Source organism: Saccostrea cucullata, unplaced genomic scaffold, assembly GCF_032062105.1.
Source record: "Saccostrea cucullata isolate Sc308-1 unplaced genomic scaffold, CSIRO_AGI_Scuc_v1 ctg4633, whole genome shotgun sequence".
Lineage (NCBI taxonomy): Eukaryota > Metazoa > Mollusca > Bivalvia > Ostreida > Ostreidae > Saccostrea > Saccostrea cuccullata.
The window spans coordinates 1-23,525 of NW_026931023.1; the positions used below are offsets into that span (position 1 = coordinate 1).

Here is a 23,525-nt window from a genome sequence, read left to right on the forward strand (position 1 = left end):
GTTTGTCCGCTAAAACCTTAACCGTGTCCTTAAACTTTCGAGTGGGAATTCATGACTTTCATATTTCACAGGTATGTTCCTTGTGAAAAGACCTTTCTTCGGGTACTACCAAAGTTGACCTTGTTTTCTTGACCTTTGACTTTCACCTTTTTAGCCCAAATTTCTTAGCTTTAATCTTGGCAATTTTGACCTTGACCTTAGAGTTCGACCCCTTTTTAAAAATTTTAATCGTGCCATAATTTTTTAACCGTTAGTACTATAGGGCTTTCATATTTCACAGGTGTAATTCTGTGACAAGACTTTTTTTGGATACCAATAATTTTGGCCTTTTGACGTTGACTTTGCAAATGAAAAACGTCAATCTTCGTGATAAGCAAAAAATCAGCGGCATCAGTGTTTCACATACACATTTTGTTTTCTTTTTTTTTATGCTTAAACACTGCAGGAGTCTAGGAATCATATTTCCTACATGTACCTCCAATGAGCCTGAAGACTAAGATACTTATTCACGATTGGTGGGGAAAAGCATAATATGTCTTACTTAGTCGAAAAAAAGTACATGCTACTAAGTATTTCAAACATTTTGAGAGGTGTCTCTCACACAGAGTAGACAGACAAACAAGTTGAGGTGTCTTTCACAAACAGCCTACTTACAAAGAGTTTGAGGTGCCTGGCACACACGAGTCCGTCCCCGCCATTATTGCCCGGCCCACAACACACCAGTACCGCCCCGTTATCTCGGGTCATCTTCTCTAGGGGGTAGCACTGTAATAAACATAAAATGAATGAAAGATTCTCAACATGACGTGAAACAGCAAACAAAAACAATCGATATAAAGTTAACAGTGAAGCTGACTCTTACCCCGCAGACAGAACCAGATCACCATGATTGAGATACGAAACCTTATAAGGAGCAGGAGACGCCGCTGATTTGCTGTTATTGCGGCAAATGGTGCCATAGAAATATTGAAATGAAATGTGTTTTTACGATCCTATAACTTATCAGTTTCTCTCTATAGTTCTGACGATACAGAACAAGGCAGTCGATAAAATTCGCTTTTTATTGGCAATGGGATGACAATCTCCACATTTCAATGTCATTATAAATGTTGTGTCTATATTTTTGCTATGTGATATATTAAATATCTATAATTGCTAAACTTATTTTGTTCAGTAGGAATATCCACATATCTATATGTCATATTTGTCTACCTTTGCTATGGCGACAGCGCAGCTATATCCGGCGAGCTCCATTAACTGTTCCACAGAGAAGGCGTATTCTGTAAATAGTTCCTCATCAATCTTCTGAGCCTCTTCTTGGCTGTAAACAGAGAGGAAATTCACAGTTATCCTAAAATTTGCTGTTAACAGACCGAAAATTACAGGCACCCTAAAGATGACCTGTAAACAAAGAACAAATAGAACAGATTTTAAAATGACTGTAAACAAAGAACAAATAGAACAGATATGAAGATTGCTGTAAACATAGAACAAATAGAACAGATTTGAAGATTGCTGTAAACATAGATCAAATAAAACAGATATGAAGATTGCTGTAAACATAGAACAAACAGAACAGTTATGAAGATTGCTGTAAACGTAGGACAAATAGAACAGTTATGAAGATGGTTTTAACGGTAGGACAAATAGAACAGTTATGGAGATGGTTGTAAACAATGATCACTTAGAACAGTTATGAAGATTGCTGTAAACGTAGGCCAAATAGAACAGTTATGAAGATTGCTGTAAACGTAGGACAAATAGAACAGTTATGAAGATGGTTTTAACCGTAGGACAAATAGAACAGTTATGGAAATTGGTTGTAAACAATTATCAAATAGAACAGTTATGAAGATTGCTGTAAACGTAGGATAAATAGAACAGTTATGAAGATTGCTGTAAACGAAGGACAAATAGAACAGTTATTTGAAAATGGCTTTATTAAACATAGGAAAAGTTGTTCATTATCTTCTAACCTCTTCCTGACTTTTAAGATCGAGAAAATTTACAGTTAGCCAAAAATGATTGTAAAAATAGAGCAAAAACAAAGAGAAGTTTTACAGGTACCTAAAGTTTGCTAATAAAACAGGAATATTTTACTTACAGTTCAATTATCTTAAAGACGAACTTTAAAAATAGAGCAAATACACGAGTTATCATGAAGATTGCTGTTAACACAGGAAAATGTTATAGATTTCCTAAAATGGCTGTTATCGTAATTGTTTTTTACAGATTACATGTATTCTGAAACTGAGTGTTAAGGTATATATTTGTACAGTAATTCAAAGATGGTTGTCATCAAAGGACAATGCTGCAGGTATCCTAAAGCTACTTATTTAACATGCATCCATATATAGGGTATACAAACTACGGGAAGATTTTTAACATTCTTCGCGTTCCGATTTAATGTGATGTTTTGGTTTACACATAAGCACAATTTCCTGTTAACTTAACTATAGTAATAATAAGCCGAGTTCAATACTCTTGTATATAGCGGTACTTTGATGAAGTCTTCGATCTGTTACTGGACAAACAAAATCATTAATTTTGCTCATTGCATCCACGGTATAAAAAGGAGATAAATAAAGACATCCAAATACTAATCAGCAGCATTGTAATTATAGCTATAAGAAAGAATAAGAAATAATAGAAGGATATCGCTGCCATATTTGACAGAAATTACAAGTTATAGCTCTATATAATAAAACTTAATAAAATTAGCTGTTGTTAAAGGGTCGATATAAAACAAGGGAACCATAAAGCGCAGCATCCTCTCGTCAAAGGAAAAACAAATACTGGTATATATAATTTTATCCGTGTCTCAAAAAAAGGCAAACCAATAAACTCGCTTATTTTGAATTTTCTGCCATCCGACGAAAAAAATTTAAATCGGGCGAGTTTATGTCTGTACAAAGGACTAAATGTATAAAGGTTTGGAAGGTGGATAAAATATACAGGCAAGTCAAATAATGTATCTAAATGTATGAAGGGTTGAAAGGTGGAAAGGTGGATAAAATATACAGGCAAGTCAAAGAATGTATCTAAATGTATAAAGGGTTGAAAGGTGGATAAAATAAACAGGTCGGTCAAAGAATGTATCTAAATTTAGGGAGAAAAATGTAATTAGTGGTTTGCTCAGTGCAGGATTTTCCAAGAATATTAAGAAAACCTTGCGTCGTAAATTCCAACTTAGATAAAAACGATGTATTAAACCACAGAGTAACATTCCTCCAGATAGTCAAACGATAGATGAATAAAATCGGAAATGTATAAAATAAAGGCAACATTTGATCCCGGCGCATTCATGTCACTTCCGTTACGAACAAATACATAAACACACTCACAATCACGTGACTATATCCCCCCGCACTCCACTATCTTTTTTTTTATCGCCGGAATCCTTCAATCAGCCTCTAACAATCCTCTTATTGGCAGATAATAACCATGACACTCGATATCCGGAAAATTATCCGATTCTCTCTATCATTTATTATCAGTTTTTTTTCTCATTTTATGCCCTTCATCACGGTGATTATTAAAACAAAAGCTAAATATACAGACAAGTGGGAGTAATATTCTCGTCATATTGTGTACTTTATGAAGAGGAAACATCGGATGCAAGCCAATCGAGAATTCACGCCAAACACTCTATCTACAGACTATTACTTGCTTGTAATCACCATACAAAAACCAGGACAGTAATGGTTATGTTCATGAATTATTTAGAAGGCAACAAAATAGGCGTGCGATGTACTCTTAAACCAAGATGTCCATTCATTCACAGAACAAAAACATCACTGAATATGTACGTTATATTTTTACTCTGCGACCAATTTTGCCATTTTATTTTTAATGCTAGTTTTTGAACAATGTTTGAATAAGCTGAAGATGCACCCCACAGAACCTAGAGTTGTTGGGAAATACATATACTGAAAGGAAAAAGAAACGCAGGGTAGCATAATTTTCAATAAAAATTTGATCACATGACCGAAAATTACGAAAATTTGTCAGAAGGGAAATTTAGTTACTGTGCATCAAAATCAGTATTCAGAATTACTCAACCGTAAAATTTATGACGTCACGTAGGGAAAACTTTAAAAAGCCAAAAGCACGTGCAATTTGATAACGACGAGTCTCTCAAAAAATCTTGTTGCATTATTTGATGGATATGAGATATGCACATCGTTTTTCAATATTAAGAGACATTATGAATTTATTGCAATCTTGGCACAATTTACGGAAGTTCAATGGGGTCTTGTTTTCGAATTGCCTAATTAATGAAAAAGGCAACAACGGTTAACTAAGCAGTCTCTTGTAAATTTTCCCCCATAAAACTTTTTACCCGTTGTCAGAGAGGGTCTGGAGTAGTTTTCAATGAACCGTGACGATGACGTTAACGCGAAACAGAGCCATGTTACAAGCGGGTTATTCGTCCTGCCATCTCTTAAATCGCCACCTTACTACCACAGAAACAGCCATGTATAGAGTACACGATTATCATCATCACATTCATACAAAATTTGAAAGAAAACAATTCCGCAATTTGGTTTTTTGAGCCAGTCAACTTACTGTTGTATTCCTCTTACTGGCGCATGCGCGCGCCATTTGACTTATTTTTTTGCGTGGTTACCCATGCTAAATATAGCCAGGGTTTGAAAGATAAACACTCTCGTGAAATTCCATGCAAAGAAGAAATAAGACTCTGACAGATGCACGAGATAGACATTGAAGATAATGAGAGTTTTCGATTTTCACTTTTGGGGGGTATCGTCATTTGAGCTTCAATAACTCATGAATAATTGGACAAAATCATACGAGAATTTCGTTATATCTTTTTGAAAGATGATTTTTAAAGTTAGATAGGAAAACTAAAAAGTATTTTAAGAAAAACAAATTTAAATCACCTCGAAAGTTTACCCTGCGTTTCTTTTTCCTTTCAGTATATAAAGGAAAGCCTTACAATATTTCGACCATTTCAGGATTACACCAAAATGATTAGATTTAGACGCTCTGATACAGCCAGCAGAATTTGTCTGGCTTCATTATCGCCGCCATTGCCTGCTGTAAATGTATTCCTCTCCCCCATTAGTATCCACTAATGACAAATCAACAGAACAATAAGTCTATCTGTTTTCTACATTCACTGAGATCCTTACATGGATAAAAACCACTCATTACAAGACGCCGAGAGTGCCGAAAGTCGTGTTTGTACTAATTTACGACAATAATTTACGACATCTAACTGAATTTCCTCTAAGATGAACAGGAGATTCATGTCGTTTACAAAGTTTATCAGATTCTTTTTTGGTTAAATGCATTTATTGACGATAAGTAATAATTGCCTGTAGATGTCCTATTGATAGTTTTCTATACGTGGAACTCTTGACTTAAGAAGAAGACAGACATGTATAGTAGTAATTAGATATGTACAATTCCTTAATCTAAATGAAGTGGAATGAAAAGGTGATGAAAACGAACAGGGGTCGACAGGAGTGAGAAAAAATCATTAAACAATACATATAATTATGTGTTCCATCTTTTGTTAAGGGGACTTTAAAATTTTTTTCTTTTACTTTATATCATGAATTAACACAATTAATTAGTCGTCCTAGTAACAATGTTACCACTGTCTAAGTTGTAAATTGGTCCGTAAGAAGGTAAATCATCTTCAAAAGAGGTAAAAAATCAGGTTCGACAATTAGATTAATTACATGGGCATATAAATATACAAGAAGCCTTTCTTTTAAGTAAAATAAGTACGCATTACAGAAGAAAGACTATGGCAAACAAAACGACTTGCTACATGTAACTGATAGGATAATTAATAAGATCGTTTACTGGTATCCGTTTCCAGGTTCTTTATTAAAAGGTCCAATCCACAAACTCTTCAGTAACTTTGCTTTTAAATTGCAGAACAGTTGGCAAATGGTACATTTGCTGGTTCTTATATTCGAGTTTGGTTTTTGGCAGCTTGGGCGCGAACCCACGTTTTTCCGATCACGATTCAAAGACTTTACGATAACGCTATCGTGACAGTTTGTATGATACAAATGTATATACGACAGGGGATGGTTACTTCTCTAAAGCCCTGATTCCATCTGTGATGTTTTAGGGTCGTTATTTACTATAGATCTTTTCTCGATTTTGTATTATTTTATTGTATTTTTAAGCTTTATTTCTGTTCAGTATCTCCATAATATAACCCTACACTCTTAAAAAGTTTTACTTAGTAGTCATTTTTTACTTGAAATAACAAAGATAAGTAATAGATAATTACTAAGCATTTACTTAAAATTTAAAATCAATTACTGAAATATATGTCAATTACTAAATTCAAATGTTTAACTTGATTTTTGTATTTTTAAGAATTGTATTACTTACACACTAAACAGTTTTACTTAGTAATTTATATTTACTTAAATTTGTGTTTATAAGTAATAACATTACTTGGTCTTTACTTACATTTTACCACTATTTACTATATAATTAATATTCTTATGCCCCCGTAAACGAAGTTTCGGGAGTATATAGTTTTTGTCGTGTCCGTCTGTCTATCTAGCTGTCTGTCTAGCTGTCTCTCTGTTTGTCTGTTTATCCGCAGAAACTTTTACCTTTCCCATAACTTTTGATTTAGCGGAGCTATGACTTTCATATTTCACACGTGTATTCCTTGTGACAAGACCTTTCTTTGGGTATCACCAAATTTGACCTTGACCTTGAAGTTTGACTCACTTATACACAAAAAATCCAAAATTATTTTTTATCCAAATCTTTTGAACAGTAAATACCAGGACATTTATACTTCACATATATATTTTTTGTTGAAAGAACTTTCATTGAATACCAACAACTATGAAATTTTGACCTTGACCTTGGAGATTTCCATCCTTGTAAAAAAAACTTTAACCTTGGCCATAAAGTTTGAACAGTAAGGAATAGTGCTTTCATACTTACATATATGTAATCATTTTAAGAAGACCATTCATTGGATACCAACTCTGACCCTTTGACCTTGACACTGGAGTTTGACCCACTTTTAAAAAGCAAATTTTGACTGTAACTTTAAAAGGATTAGGGTTAGTGCATTCATACTTTACATAGTTCACCCTTGTGACAAGACCTTTCTTTGGGTACCACCAAATCTGTCCCTTTGTCCTTGACCTTGGAGTTTGACCTACATTTCAAAATTGGTAACCTTGACCATAACTTCTGAAGGGTTGAGGCAAGTGTTTCCATATTTCACATATGTATTTTTTTGTGGCAAGACCTTTCATTATATACCAATAACCATGACCTTTTGACCTTGGAGATATCAAGAAATCCCAATAATTTAAATTTGCATATAAGAAAAGTTTAACCTTTGCTATGTTGCCATACAGGGGCATAGGTGTTTCACAAACACATCTTGTTTGAATTGTATTTAATTCATTTACTTAAAACAAAAATTTATATACTAAATCAAGGCGAATTCAGATCAGAAATTACTTAAATATGGTAGTCTAATCACTAATTGTTTGTGAGGTGGAGTTATCGTTCTTCTAAATATTCCTTCATGTGAAAAAAAAGGCACACTAATAAAAATGCGATACTAAGTACTTGAAATGTTTAACCATTTTTAAAATGGTCCTTAAAAAGATACAACTTATTCAATTTTTAAGGCTTTCGAAGTTGGAATTAAATGTTTTATTGTTATATATAATAAAAGAATTACAAAGAAATTGGCAAAAGAAATAAAAAGTATAATTGTTTCCATCTGAAGTATATTTCTTCTATTAAACTATTCAGAGGGCCAAATTAGGGAACTCTGATAAAGAAATCTGTGAGTAGTACTCACATGTCAGAGGGTCGGTACCTTGCAGTGTTTCTAGTAAATAATGTCGATTTTAGTAAATATGATTAGTATTTCATTTACTTACTATTCTTTTGAGTAATAATATTCTAGACTTTAATTAATTTCAGAATTACATTTACTTAGTAATAATTCATAAAATTTAGTAAATAGAAAGCATATTATCTCTAAATTAAGTAATAATAATTAAACAAAAATGAGTAGTTCATTTACTACCTTAAAGTAATACAATTCCTATAATTTAAGTAATTCTATTGATACTTAGTAAATCATTTTATAAGTAAATGAATTCATCCTTATTACTAATTATGTTTACAATTACTTTTTTTTTTTACAATTACTAACCATGATAGTCATTTACTTGCTATTCTGACTAAATGATTACTAATAATTACTAGTTTTTCTTAATTTAATATCTTATTTTAAAAACAACAAGTAAAACTTTTTTTAGAGTGTAGGAAAACTGCCTCGTAGTTACTTTACCATCTTGCACCCAACAATGCTACGGTTTTATCTACAGGTACATGTAACACAAAATGATGTCACAGTTTGATTTCGAAATCAAAAATCAATTATGATAGAAATTTCCTGGCCAGTATATGCAAATTCTCTTAGGAATGATTTTCAGTTTCAATTTACTAATAGATTCGTTATCGAATTCTCTCTCTCTCTCTCTCTCTCTCTCTCTCTCTCTCTCTCTCTCTCTCTCTCTCTTTCTCTCTCTCTCTTTCTCTCTCTCTCTTTCTCTCTCGTAATTCTTTCAGATTCTTAAAACATTTAAATAAATTATTTTTTTGTTCATATATTACAAAATTTAATAAATAAATATTAAAGTAACTACTATCACCAAACATTACAAAAGACGTACTGCTATTAAAAGTAGATTAATGTATAGTACAAACTGCCGTTCATCATTGATTAAAATGATATTTCTTTAAGAGGGAACGAGCTTTACCGATAAATAAAAAAAACAGGAAGGACGTATCCCCCTACCTGATATACGAAAGTTTTGTGTAATCAAACTCGGGTTCGGCCTGCTCCTCCTTATTCTTTTTATGGCTTCCCTTCCGGCGGAAGGAGAATCTGTTCACTGATATCCGGTCCATACCCGAGGTTTACCACCAGACAGTTCTTAAACAGATACACGGTACCCGAGCTTTATAAGATGATAGGTTTGTATTTGAAGGTAAATTGAAACTACAAAATCGATGTTTTTCATTTCCAGGTGACAAGAAAATAATGCGAATTATTCCTTCGACATTACAGTTGTTTGTTCCATTAGAGCTCACTTCAAGCCTGCATGCTGAGAGTTAAGTCCCTTTACACTATCTTTCATTATCCTGACAATTTCTATTCATCCATTAATTCGGGAACAAAAGTTCTTATCGATAACATTTACATTTAGAAATTTTTATTATTTTCCAAGAATTAATAAAACTCTTTGACGGATAAAAACTTAATATCCTTGCTACAACTTTCCTAGAAATCTCGTGAATTCTGATTCTGTCTCGCTTTGCCGTTGACTTCCCTGTGAAATAGATCTATTCCGTCTGCTGTCAATTCCAAAACGAGGCTGTCAAAAGAAGACTGTCATTGACAGCTGAAAAGATTCCGCCGGAAAGAAAAAAAATATCCGCGCTCCCACAGCTGAGGAAACTGACTGAAGCAATGAACAGCGGGAATATATATAGCATAATAAAACAGGAATATTTATACAAAGTCAATAGGCTGTCAGCAGATCAATAGGGAAAACAGAATGGTTATATTTGAATATCTAACTCTGTCAAAGGCTAGAAATGCAGAGAATCAACAAACTTCCCGATATATAGGACCAAATGTCAAGACACCGGAGAGATTATTATTGACATATCCGGCCTCGCGCGCCACCTTACTGTGTTGACTTAAGCGGCCCGGTGGTCGGAGTACTGAAATAACCCGGAGTTTTTATAAGTCTATATTACAATTTACTTCTCTCGGTAAGAGGTAAACTGTACATGTACCACGCAGCAGCGGCGATCTCTGGACAATGACCTTATATATAACATCTCTGGGAATCTGCAATCATTTTGTTACAATGTATACATTGTATAATAAGACTATTGTCCAAAGGTAAACTCCCAGAGAATGAAATATTAATGAGAATCACCCGGTTAAATTTCTCCTGGGCGGTATACTGAAAATGTGTCTGTTAATCAATTAACATTTGATTACAACTCATTAATTATGGATGATATCATTTCAGACATTTACAGCATTACTGAAAACCATACACACCAGGGTTTTAGGATATTCTTTAAACGTTTCAAATCTGATTCAGTAATCAGTACCTCTGGTTATCAAATTGAAGAACACCAAACAAAAAATTATCCTTTTAAACTTTCAAATGAATGGAAAGGTCTTTTAACTTTCACTTATCATGCCATAAATATATGTGCACAAGTCACCAAATCCCTAGCATATCCTGATCAAAAGATACAACGTCAGCTTTGATAATGATTCCCCGAGTGATCCTCAATTTCCCAGATGTACAGGAGTCGTATATATTGCCTTTTCATTAAATTGTATTTTATGTGTACATTTGAGATTGTTTCTACTTTAAAAAATAACACAGATATTGTTTGTGAATCTATGCACCCTCTTGTGAGGAACGTTTTCGTCCAATCATCCTAGGCAGCAAGACCCGAACAATTTCTTTCCATAGAACGTTGAAGCAGACTGAAAATACTGTAAGCTATAGCTACAAAATTTGGTTATCACCTTCCAGTAGAGTTTGCTTTTGTGTGTGAGCATTAGTTTGTCATTGTGCGAAACAGACATGGTGTAAATTGCATTGGGATTGATGCCATATACTGTCTTTACAGACATTAGTTATAGAAATGCTTTTATTACACAGTAATCTGCTTTTCCGTGCACTTGATCAGTTTTGGATCTCTCAAATGAAACACGATCCAAAAATCTCCGCGTTTCTATTCAGCATTTAAAAAAAAATCTTAATGTAAATCCTATATATGAAAAATTCAACAAAACACAGATTTGACACCGAATCAATAAGACATTAACACGAACACAGAAATTTATTCATAATTTATAGAGCGGCTAATCTTCGCTGCTTCCACTGTTACATAAAGCGTTTAACTGACGGCGATCTCTGGGTCGATCGGACGCTTCCTATTCCGGGGAGAAATTCAATATAGAGCCATTAACACGAATTGGAAAGGCACTTTTACTGCCATCATTAGAATCAGGATTTTTTTCCTTTTGTTTCCGCACTTTTTTTGTACACAGCAGACTATGCTGATTTATTGATAGTCCTTCACAAAAGCTATCAATTACGTAACATCGGTTTATCGATATTGTGGCAGGAAAAACTAAATTCCATCGTCAATTAATATAAAATTATATTTTTTAATAAAATAGTATGAATATCGTGCATGTAAATAGCCCAGATTATCTCTTTTGTCTTTCCATTGGTATTTTTCCCATGGAAGGCCATCATAGTGTTATTTCCTTAAATGTCTAGTCATTTTTTTAAAAATCCATTTTCGTATGAGCCAATAGCACTTTAGCCCCCAAAATAATACAACGATTTAATAATCATTAAAAAAAATCCCATTTCAAGGTTTTTATTTCATTAACTTATTTTTCTTCATATTAGATTAATTGTAAATTAAACCTAAGGTATAGAATGCTTCTTTTCCAAATGCAACTCTTTAAAGAAAATAATACAAACAAAGCATTTCCACAAAAAAAATCAATTTTAGAACTCTTGATTTTGTTTGCATTTTGATATTCTGTGTCTAAGATGCATTTAAAAGCGGACCTCGAACATAGAACAGACTTGGAATGGCCTTAAGGTATATCTTTACTCAGATGTCTAAAAAATTCCACTGGTAAGAATGAAAAACCACCTATTGCACATTTTACAACTATGATTCTTGTGTTAAATCTCAATTTCAAATAACTAGGTCAATGTCCTACTTTTCATGCTAGTGGCCCCTGAGTATTTCGCGGAATATACCTCATTTTTTCACATGATGACCAATTTTTTTCCTTACTCACAAAAATATTACAAGCAACACAACTCTTTAAATATTTAAATGAAATATTATAGCATTGGAACAGCGTTGCTTCATATAAAGAAACGATTAGAGTTTGGGCCATAAATTTAATAATTATTACAGTCCGAATTTCCTCTGTCATTTTTATATTTTTCCCATTTTAATCGAATGTTAAAAAAATCTGAATGATATGAACTTTAAATTTTTTATAGCCTCGGGTTACTTTTGTTGCCCTAATCTTCATGGTAATTATATCATATGGGTCAATGATCAAATTATTCCGATATATTGTCTTGAATTGTTTTTGTTCATATTTTTGAATTTCATACCATTCAATTATTTGATATAATTTATAAGCTTTAAAACATACATGTATAGTATATACAAAATAATGTTTAAAAACTCATATAAATTTTACATTGTAATTAACATTGTAAGAATTTTTTAAAAATTAGTCCGAATTTCCTCTGCATTACCATAAATTGATTTTTTGTTCCTGTTAATTTTGTTCGAATGATAAAATATAATTTTTTTTTAATTGAAATTGAGTTAAATACGTTCATTTTACCCAGTTAGAACAATTTTTGGTTGAACATATTATACTTTATAAAATTTCCTTTCTTAAACCTGAGTAAACGTCATCCTTAACTTAGAGACGGAATTATAATATCAAAGTTTAAGGAGGCTGTGGGTCAAACATAGCCATCAGATATAACTTATTTTTTTTTTTTAGAGATGACAACTACTAGTATCAATTGACAAAGAAAAATTTCATATATTTAAATAGTTTTAAAATTTGATCATTTTTGTATATCTTTATATGGAGCTCTTCTTCTAAAGGAGGTCAATATAGTCTAAAAATGGCCACAGCCACCAAGCCCCTTTAAGCTTCCCTCTGCTGTGCTGATAGAAATATTTATACATTAGCTATTGATTTACTTCTCCTCCTGTGAGCATTGTATCTTGGATAAATCAGGATGTCATTCGTTTGTCTGATCAATCGCTTTCGATTGGTTTCTCAACAGATGCGTTTTGAAAATAGCATACAAGAGTTCGATAATATTTCGACACAATTTTGGTAATTTAACTTTTTTTGTTCGCCGAAACACAATTGCACTTTAAAAGTTAAGTTTATAAAATCACAATAGACTTTATTCACATGTTATTCAGGTCAAGCACTGTTTTTCTGGAGTCAGTCTCACGTTTGTTTATTTGTTTTTTAACGTTTCTTTAAAGAGTATTTTTTAATAAATTAATACAATGCCGCCGATTAAGGTGTGATAATGTGGACACTTGAGAAGTAGTGTGGGATCTTTAAGCAGTGTAGGATCATTAAGCAGTGTAGAATCTTTAAGCATTGTGGGATCTTTAAGCAGTAAGCAGTGTGGGATCTTAAAGCAGTGTGGCATTTTAAAGCACAACGGGATGTTTAAGTAGTGTGGAATCTTTAAGCAGTAAGCAGTTGGGGATCCTTAATCAGTAAGCAGTTTGGGATCCTTAAGCAGTGTATGATCTTTAAGCAGTATGGGATGTTTAAGTAGTGTGGCATCTTTAAGCAGTAAGTAGTGTGGGATCTTTTAACAGCGTAGGATCTTTTAGCAGTGCTAGATCTTTAAACAGTGTGAGATCTTTAAGCAGTGTGGGATCTTTAAGCAGTGTGAGAGCTTTAAACAGTGTGGGATATTTAAGTAGTGTGGGATATTTAATTGATGTGGCATCTTTAAGTAGTGTGGTATCTTTAAGTACTGTGGCATCTTTAAGTAGTGTGGGATCTTTAAGCATTGTGGGATCTTTAAGCAACATGGGATCTTTAAGCAATGTGGAATCTTTAAGCAGTATGGGATCCTAAAGCAGTGTGGAATCTTTAAGTAATGTGACAATTTAGGCAGTGTGGCATCTTTAAGCAGTATGGGATTCTTAAGTAGTGTGGGATCTTTAAGCAGTGTTGAAATATTTTAAGCAGTGTTGGATCTTTAGGCAGTATTAGATCTTTAAGCAGTGTTAGATCTTTAAGCAGTGTGGAATCTTTTATCAAGCCAACACTTTCCGCTACACAAGACACAGGTCCCAAAGTGGATTTCGAAACTGTGACGTTATAGGATCTACTCTTTTATTGCAATTCTGGTGCAAATGCTCTAACCATTGCGCTAAAGAGGGGTGGGGCTTCATATAACATCCTTTCTTCAGAACATCAGCACCTCTAGATGGATCGTAGTATATATTGGCCTTCATACAGACTTTATAAAAACTAATTTTTCTTCCTTAAGACATAAAGATTGGATGCTTTGATGTCAGTAATCTTCTCATTACAAAACTCAATACAAGGCAGACTAATCAATGGTGATTAGGAGAACTTTATTATCCAAGCAAGCATTGCTGAGGTCACGTGACAGGGGTTTCTGTCAAATTACGCAAGCGCTTTAAGAGTATATGGCATAGTCCCCTTCTGGTTTCACCTGTATACAACTAAATACAAATTGTATCGAAATATTTTTAATTTTGTTAGTAGTAATTTCATCAGTATGCATTAATTTTTCTGCATAAAAGGTTAACCAAAATATATAAACCATTGGCGTCGGAAGCAAATTGAAAGTGGGGGGGCTAACTGTAAAAAAAAACTAGAACTGTCCAAACGGGACAAAATACCCTCTGCTGGGTTTTCCAGAGGTAAGTTTTTCCATAATAAAGATATGTATCAAACACGAATTATGAAATTTTACTTCCACTGACCATGAACTTCCCCAAATGACCTTGGGTCAAGGTCATGACACACCCTTGGGTCATGGGCAATCTTTGTGTGAAATGAGAACCTACCAAGTTTATCCATAAGAAAGATATGGACCAGACACAAATTATGAAATTTTTCTTCCAGTGACCATGAACTTCCCCAAATGACCTTGGGTCAAGGTCATGACACACCCTTGGGTCATGGGGAATCTTTGTGTGAAATGAGAACCTACCAAGTTTATCAATAAAAGATATGTTTCAAACATGAATTATGAAATTTTTCTCTCAGTGACCTTGAACTTCTTCAAATGACCTTGGTTCAAGGTCATGACACATCCTTGGGTCATGGGCAATCTATATGTGAAATGAAAACCTACCAAGTTTATCCATAAGAAAGATATGGACCGGACACAAATTATGAAATTTTTTGTCCAGTGACCTTGAACTTCCCCAAATGACCTTGGGTCAAGGTCATGACACAACCTTGGGTCATGGCAATCTTTGTGTGAAAGTGTAGAATGTTTCAAACATGAATTATGAAATTTTTCTTCCACTGACCGTGAACTTCCCCAAATGACCTTGGGTCAAGGTCATGACACACCCTTGGGTCATGGGCAATCTTTGTGTGAAATGAAAACCTACCAAGTTTATCCATAAGAAAGATATGGACCGGACACGAATTATGAAATTTTTCTCCCAGTGACCTTGAACTTCCCCAAATGACCTTGGGTCAAGGTCATGACACACCCTTACGTCATGAGCAATTTAAGTGTAGAGTAGTAGATTCTAATGTCCCTCTGTAAGAAAGATATGGACCGGACACGATTGCACAGACAGATGGACAGATGGACAAGGTGATTCCTATATACCCCCCCAAACTTCGTTTGTGGGGGGTTTAAAATTAAACCTTAAAAAAAAACCTGACAAGCCAAAAAAAAAAAGGGAAATGTATAGTACCCAAACATGAAAATCCTATTTCGTGTTGGGGGGGGGGGGGGATAGAGGTGTAGAGAGTAGTCAATTTAGGGATTTACTTTATATTCAAACAAATTGATTTACCACATCTGTACTTAATTTTGAGAGTGTAAAATCTTCTTTCCCCTTGTCTTGTAAATTTTACCCCTACTACTCAATGATGCACAATATTTTTCAATTTCCTTAATTAGAATGAGAATTTAAGAATACTTATACTAGTTGCTTTTCTGCTATTTATATTTATTACTATTTGTCAGGCAAAGATGACATCTATTAATGTTGTAATCAAGGACAAATGCACTAACCTAATGATAGATGAGCCAAGGAATTATGGGTAATGTGGTAGCAGAGCCAGGGAATTATGGGTAACAGATTGGGGGACTGACAGATATAAAGTGATTGTCGCTTGTAATGAGGTCATAAAATCAAGATTACCCATAATTCCAAGCAGTAAAACAAGTCATTAGCCACATTTTCTATTTCGTATACAATACAAGATTATGACATCTTCATTGAACATTCCCACTAAATCAAATTCTGATGTAATGAAATGTTTTTACGACTGAAAAACATATACGTGATCAAAGATATACGAAGCTCACATCGACGAATGTTATCAGTATAAACTAGAGGTACTGTGAGCAATGAGCTCACTATGTGATACCCCCCACCTCCCTATGAATATAATGGCATTGTCAACGTTTTGCTATGGGAAAATCAAAATATGTGTTCGGTCGAAAAGTAAAATAAGAGGTCACAATGGCAATATGTAATAAAGATTCTGTGAAAGTTTCATATAATTTCATTCAATGGAAAGAGAGGAGTTGCGGATTAGAGATAGGTACCCCTGACAATATAGACTTGATGCAAGTTCTATTAAAGTTGAGGTCTTTTAATTGACCTGTTCCAAAAACTTCAACCTGCTCATTTCCTGCATCTGAATCAAGTCTACAAGTCCATTTTTAGATGCATCATTCATGCAGTTTAAACAAGCAGTTTAAATCTTATCAGACCATGATGATTAAAGAGCTACTCCAATAGCATTGCTATGATCTCTCAGTTAGTTCAAATCCAGCATCTGATGTTTGGTACACTGTAGTGTCAATCCCTACATGCATCATTGATGTAAGTTTGCTCCAGGGCTGGATTATAGGACGATTTTACCCTTACTTTGGACTTTTAGTAGGACTTGACTTTCTCGGTGCTACGTAATAACGAATACTTAGTCTAGTAGATTCTCATTGGTTACGAAATAAATAACATCAGGAACTTAAAATTGTTGTTGATAATGATGAGACAATGATGCCCCACCTCTGTGCCGTGAGAGAACTTTTAATTGGCTATATACTACACCAGTTGACATTCAGCCGAATTTCCATCCTTTGTATATTTCAACAATGAAGGAAAGCTGTGTAAATTTCAGAAGCTAATTAGGTAATGTTGAGAATGTCATGCCTTACTGAAAGTCCAAGCTAAGCGTGTAATAGTCCTAGTTACTCAGGAATGAACTTGCTCCTAAAACACACTCTAGTTTTACACTCTATACCCTACATCAAATTTTTAAGGGTTTAAGGGTTGGCTCACATAATTTTTAAAGTCAGTTGGGGAACCTGAAGCAGACAATTAAAAGCAAAACATCTGAATATGCATTTTAAAATTAATTTGATTAAAGTCCTGATGTACTGTAGAAGCCTTTGATTTTTCTGTTTTATGTTCTTATTAAATGCTGATTCTATGATGAATAGTTCCTTGATGGTTGATGCACTCATTAACTTGGTGTTTTCAGTGTTTAATCAGATGACAAACATTTTTTTTTGTTAAAATGGTTCCATTTAGTGATTTCCTTATAATAAACTCTACATAGAGGTAGCCTTACATATAACTGTCCCATATATCTTATGAAGAATACATTGGATTAGAAGATTTTTTAAATTAAATAAATTAAAGAGCAAACAAGAGGCCCAAGGGCCTTGAATCACTCTTCAGATAAATTGTACAACCTATCACTTGTATTTGAAGCCTCTAACCCTAAAGTATCCTAAGACCCAAGTTGCATCACCTGACGAAGTTTGACATTCTTAGCCAATTAAATACTTTTTAAATCTTGGAAAATCCAAAATGCATCAACTGACAAAGTTTGATTATTCTAAGCCAATAAATATTTAAGATACTTAAATATAGGCATAAAATGTTGAAAGTAGGTCATTGTAACATACATTTTAGTTGACATTTTTCAGAGTCCCAAGATGCATCTGCTGACTAAGTTTGATAATTCTAAGCCAATAAATATCTGAGATATTCAAAAGTAGGTCACTGTGACCTACTTTGTGGTCGACATTCTCTGAAAACCCAAGATGCATCAACTGACAAAGTATGATGATTCTAAACCGATAAGTACTAGAGATACATAAGTATAGCCATAAAATGTCAAAAGTAGGTCACTGTGACCTACTTTGTGGTTGACATTCTCCAAAAACCCAAGATGCATCAACTGACAAAGTTTGATGATTCTAAGCCAATTAGTACCGGAGATACTTAATAATAGCCATAAAATGTCGAAAGAAGGTCACCATGACCTAATTTTTGGTCGTCACTGTCCGAAAACCCAAGATGCATCAACTTACAAAGTTTGATGATTCTAAGCCAATAAATACCTAAGATACTTAAATAAAGCCATAAAATGTCGAAAGTAGGTCACCATGACCTACATTTTTGCAGACATTTTTCAGAGTCTCAAGATGCATCTCCTGACCAAGTTTGATGATCGTAGGTCTGAAGGTAATCAAAATATGCCTTTTTTAACAATTTGAAAACAAATGCCTGCAAAATTCTAAAAGTAGGTCACAGTGACCTACTTTTTCTTAAATATGTTTTAAGGTCCCAAGATGCAGCAAATTACAAGATTTGATGATTCTAACCCTTTCAGTGCCTGAAATAATAGGATTAAATGTTATAAAAAAGATAAGTCATAAAGTTCAAAAAGTAGGTCACGGTGACCTACTTTTAAGTTGACATTGTTCAAGTACCCAAAATGCATCAACTAACCAAGCTTGATGATCATAGGCCTTAAAGTGTTCAAAATATGCCTTCAAATCAATTTGAAAACAAATGCCCGCAAAATTAAAAAAGTTATTCACCGTGACCTACTTTTGAGTTAACATGATGTGAAGTCCTCAGATGCATCTACTTACAAGATTTGATGATCCTAGTCCTTATAGTTAGACAAATATCAACATTTTTATTAATTGTAAATTTAGGTCAACTTTAAAGTGACCTTGAGACCACACCCTTTGCCCGAGCCTCTGAACAATTTTTAATCTTCAACATATGCTGACCCTTGCATGTAAGTTTTGTGAAAATCTGCCTGGTGGTTCTGGAGAAGAAGATTTTTTAGCAACCAGTACTTTTGGTTTTGTTTTCCTGATTATCTCCCCTTGTTTTAGGGTTCCAACCCTTATTTTAGTATAAATAGTAGCCCTTGGGCCAAGGATACCCTGTGACAAATTTGACACTGATTGGCCAAGGGATTCTTGAGTTATGGCCCATATTCTAAAAAGTTAACACACACTGCACGACGCACACCACACAAATGGCCACAGCATTAGCTCTTTGAGCCTTGGGCTCAGAAGAGCTAAAAAAGAAAAACACTTTATTTCTGAATTTCTTCTTTGGAAGATAATTAACTGAAAAATGCATGGAATTTGCATGAACATCAAAAACATGAAATTCATTGAAATTTTTAGTTCAAGATAATTTTTCAATGATATTACATGTACATAAGCCACATATTTTTTTCATCCCAAATCATCTTTCAGGTGTAATATCCCTTTTTTTTTTTTTAAAATAACTCACATCATGCTCACAACTCAGGTTAAAAAAAATTGGTCAGTAGGGGTGAAATTTTTTTTTTTTGCAGAAAAAGAACTAAAACATATCGACACATGGAGAATATTCAGAAAATAAACAAATAATTTTTTTTTTGTTTTCTAAAGGTTGGAAAAAGTTTTGAATCAGGCCAATTTGTCAGGAGAGGGCAAGGAAACAATTTTTAAAAATGGCCTTAAATCAAATTGTCTGAATCATGACATCCTTATATAATAATAATAGTGAAATGTAAACTGGTGCCCTACCCTAGATATTTGAGGTTGCCCTGTTCCACTGCCATTGCAGATGTCCTGGAGAAACTCCTCTTTACTTTAATCCCTGAGGCGACTCGTGACAGGTAGTGATTAGACCGGAGTACAGACACAATCATAAAGAGGCTCTCACTAGAAGGTTCTTAATCCTAAATAATGGCTTCTCCCCAGAGAGTCTTTGATCTAAATTAATGACTTCTCCCTGCAGTGTCCCTGATCTCAAGGAACAGTTTTCTTCTTTGACTTTGGTCTCCACTCTCTACCTCATTTTACTGTAAAAATAAAATCAACAAAATATAAATAACACTATACTGTACAGTTTAGGAGATTAGGAAAATAAATGACTGAAACTACACGTTAATTCCCTTTTATTCCATATTCATAATTCATATCTTTGTGATGGATATTTAGTTTTATGACTAATAAATAGCAACTAAATCAAATTGGTCCTAAAAAAACCCTATCTTGCTGTAGAAGTTGGTTAAAAATATGCAGGGTTTATGGTAAATAAAATTTTAGTGTGGCAGTCAGCCGGGCAGGTCATGAGCCTGTGGTCAGATTGCTCAGTTAGTAGCACCTGACCAGAGATTCAGGGGGCCCGGTTTTGAATCCCGATCTGGTCTGCTGCATTTTTCTCCTCTCCCGTTACATTTGGTGTTGTATCATGCCCTGGAACTGACAAGTGAGAGGCCTGCTAGGAATTAGCCTTGTTTGGGGTATTTGGAGGGCCAAAGACCCTTAAGGAGGGAGGAATGTTGGGGTCAGCAGGGTTCGAATGCTGCTGGCCAGATAGCTCAGTCGTAAGCGCACCTAGCTGGAGTTTCAGGGGGCCCTGGTTTGAATCCTGGTCTGGTTTGCTGCATTTTCTCATCTTCTCTACTTACGTTAATTAAAATTATACTTTTAGAAGAGGGGTGTATGAAATTCAAATAAGTAAAGCCTGAAGTGTGCATTGAAAAAAAAATTGCCTTAATCTAAGTTTTACAGATCAATTGGTTTGATTTATCAGTTTTCTTCCAGACATTAGTTATTATATATCATGATTGAAGAAAGACAACTCCTGTGATGTATTTTTGTAAATATTTTACATTGAATTACCTCACTTGAGCTATGATAAATATTACCTCTATTCAACACTGTAACAATTATTGCATATTCTACAGCAATCACTTTCTTTTATTATTAGGCATGCATAAAACTAAATGGAAAAAGTGAACTTGCCATGCCATGGTTAAAACTACATGACTGTTTTCAATTTAAAGCAAGAAAAAAATAAAGATGTCAAGTAAAATCAATAAAAATCTCAAATTCAATTCCAAATAAATAAAAGTAAATCTCAGACTCTTCTAAGAATTAAGATAATTATTAATTACTAATAATAAACAGTACAATGTACATGTACAGAGTTTTTGGTCATTCACATGTTTCTATCATACAGATTCAGGGAAGAAATATATTCATTGTTACTCTAATTTTCCAAAAATTTTCAAAAACAAATGCAAATTAAATAAAATATACTAATCTTTTCTTTTTATCTACATTTGTCGGTTACTGTAGATTGGTAAATAATAACATTGGTAATTACATGTAATTTTACTATGTTCGAGATTCATCATTTTTCCACGAAATTAAACCCATTGTGAATGCTAGAATTAGTTTTAGAAAACGTTTTAATACTTATGTAAACTTTAAACTAAATTCTTGCAACATAAAATTAAACCTAATACGGTGATTGGCACGTTTTGAGAAATCGTGAAATTTTAACATTGTGGAACTTACAGTTTTACATAGTTTTGTTTAAGACACTGTTAGCTGCAGTTGTTAGATTCATGTACTTCAGGAATCAAAATCTGTGTAGGTGATGTTACATTTGGTTAGCAATGTTAGGTCACTGTTGATGCAGCTATGTGGAAAATGAAAGCATTTGTGCTAGGTTCAGGATCCGAGATCTTATAGATAAATTATCTCATGAAATGGGAACAAAGATTTTACTATTGTGCTAGAAACTTGATGAAGTCTTTATGGCCATTCTATATATCATTTGAAGTTAATTTCAATTATGTTAAAATATCTCGTCAATCTGATTAAAATTAGATGTTAGATCTGCTGGCTCAATCGCTACACTTACTTCTAACAACATACCATAAAGGGTCATGTCAGAGGTCAAATTTGGGACAACTCTAAACTTATTCGCTTCAACAAATATACGATGATTTTGCAAGTGAGAATTCGACTGAGCTATCTGGCCATTGTCGATTGAAGCCAGCTGACCATCACATCCCCCCTCCTGGATGTATGTATATTTATTCTTAGGTACCTCTATTATATATTTAATCATGTGTGTATTGGATTTTTTCCAACAGGTATGAAAGTGGGTGGGATGTGTATATGTTTTGCAATAACATAAACAATAAATAAATAAAAAAAAAAAATTCCTCCCTCCTTAAATGTCTTTGGTCCCTCAAACTTTGTCAAAGACCCTGACCCAGAATCATCCCAGGCAGCTACATGTCTCTCACGTATCAATTGAGGGCATGGCCTAGCACCAAATGTAACAGGAGAGAGATAAATGCACCGGATAAGACTGGGATTTGAACAGGGCACCCTGACTTTCCAGTCCATTGCTATCTGGCCCTCTGCGATCAAACCCGGCTGACCACCATTGAAACAAGTTCCTGTGCTTTGTCATCTTCTAGAAAGTTCCTTGTGCTTTTTTAAACTCACCCATTCATATGCATGTATGCAGTGTGTCTTTGAGTTTATTTGATTCATTTTTAGAAAAAAAGATGATTAATTTTTAGAAAAGGCCAAGGAAGTGGGGAGGGGGTCCTAGGGGGATTTTTGAGAGAAATAGAAGGATTTTGTGTAAACAGGAGAATCTCTTGATTTAGCTATATAGCTTTAAATAGCTATATAGCTTTACTTAATTTAGATCTTTGTGATAATATAAACCCTTAAAATAAGTGAGAGATCAAAGTTTAATTTTTTATATAAAGCAATTGATACAATTCTTGATATTATAATGGAGACCAATTATGTTCAACAAGATAATTGAATAGTAACAGTTCAGCACAGTGAGAAGCAATCAAGCCTCAAGGCAGCCAAGGTATAGTTTGTGACAAAAGAAATTCTCTTTTTGCTTAAAAGTATTCAAAGGCTGCAAAGTTAGAACTTTCTTTGATTTTGGTTGTTGTTTTGATAGCCCATATTACAAATATGAAGAGTCAAATAAGACTTTTTGTTTATTTTCAGCAAAAAAGTTATATAAATAGCTAAATAAAGCTATTTTTAGATAAAGCTATATAGCTATTTAAAGCTATATAGCTAAATCAAGAGATTGTACTGGACCTGGTAAACCCAGTGATATTTTTTTTCAAATAAATTTTGATTTCCAAATTCTAACTTAGATGTATGTTTGTGACAAAGTATGTGCATCGTTTGTTTATGCAATCAAAAGATTTTTTAAAAAGTTTAAAACCGATTGAACGCAAAGTTGTGAGGTACAAAACTGATGGAGGAAATTCGAAAGCACTACAGATCCGGTGTCCGATTGGTTAAATGAAAGTGACACTCGGAATAAAAAGGCAGACTGTTGAGAGGATGTTTGAATATACAGGAAAATATTTTCCGTTTCCCGAATTAACTGTCACTAATGTTATTATCTAAAGTTTGATTGAGCTGCTTACCTCAAGGCTCAACCTGCTTCCACTTTTATGATCGGGCTCGAGATGTGCTAAACCGTTGTCTCCGGTTCCAAGTGAATTTAGAACTTGGATATTT

The 23,525-nt window shown here is 33.9% G+C and overlaps 1 protein-coding gene across 3 annotated transcripts; it reads right to left on the reverse strand.

Annotated features, from left to right (window-relative positions):
• Positions 1-582: 582 nt before the first annotated feature.
• Positions 583-23,502, reverse strand: LOC134231068 (NAD(P)H-hydrate epimerase-like). Of its 3 annotated transcripts, none has more exons than XM_062712966.1 (4): positions 23,432-23,502; positions 19,740-20,017; positions 1,213-1,321; positions 583-765 (listed from the first exon to the last, which is right to left on the reverse strand). In XM_062712966.1, the coding sequence occupies exons 2-4, from the start codon at positions 19,862-19,864 to the stop codon at positions 598-600; spliced, it is 402 nt and encodes a 133-aa protein (XP_062568950.1). In that variant the 5' UTR covers positions 19,865-20,017; positions 23,432-23,502; the 3' UTR covers positions 583-597. The 3 variants fall into 3 exon arrangements, with proteins under 3 accessions (XP_062568950.1, XP_062568949.1, XP_062568951.1); XM_062712965.1 differs by lacking the exon at positions 23,432-23,502 and adding an exon at positions 21,525-21,603; XM_062712967.1 differs by lacking the exons at positions 19,740-20,017; positions 23,432-23,502 and adding an exon at positions 8,843-9,735.
• Positions 23,503-23,525: the final 23 nt, after the last annotated feature.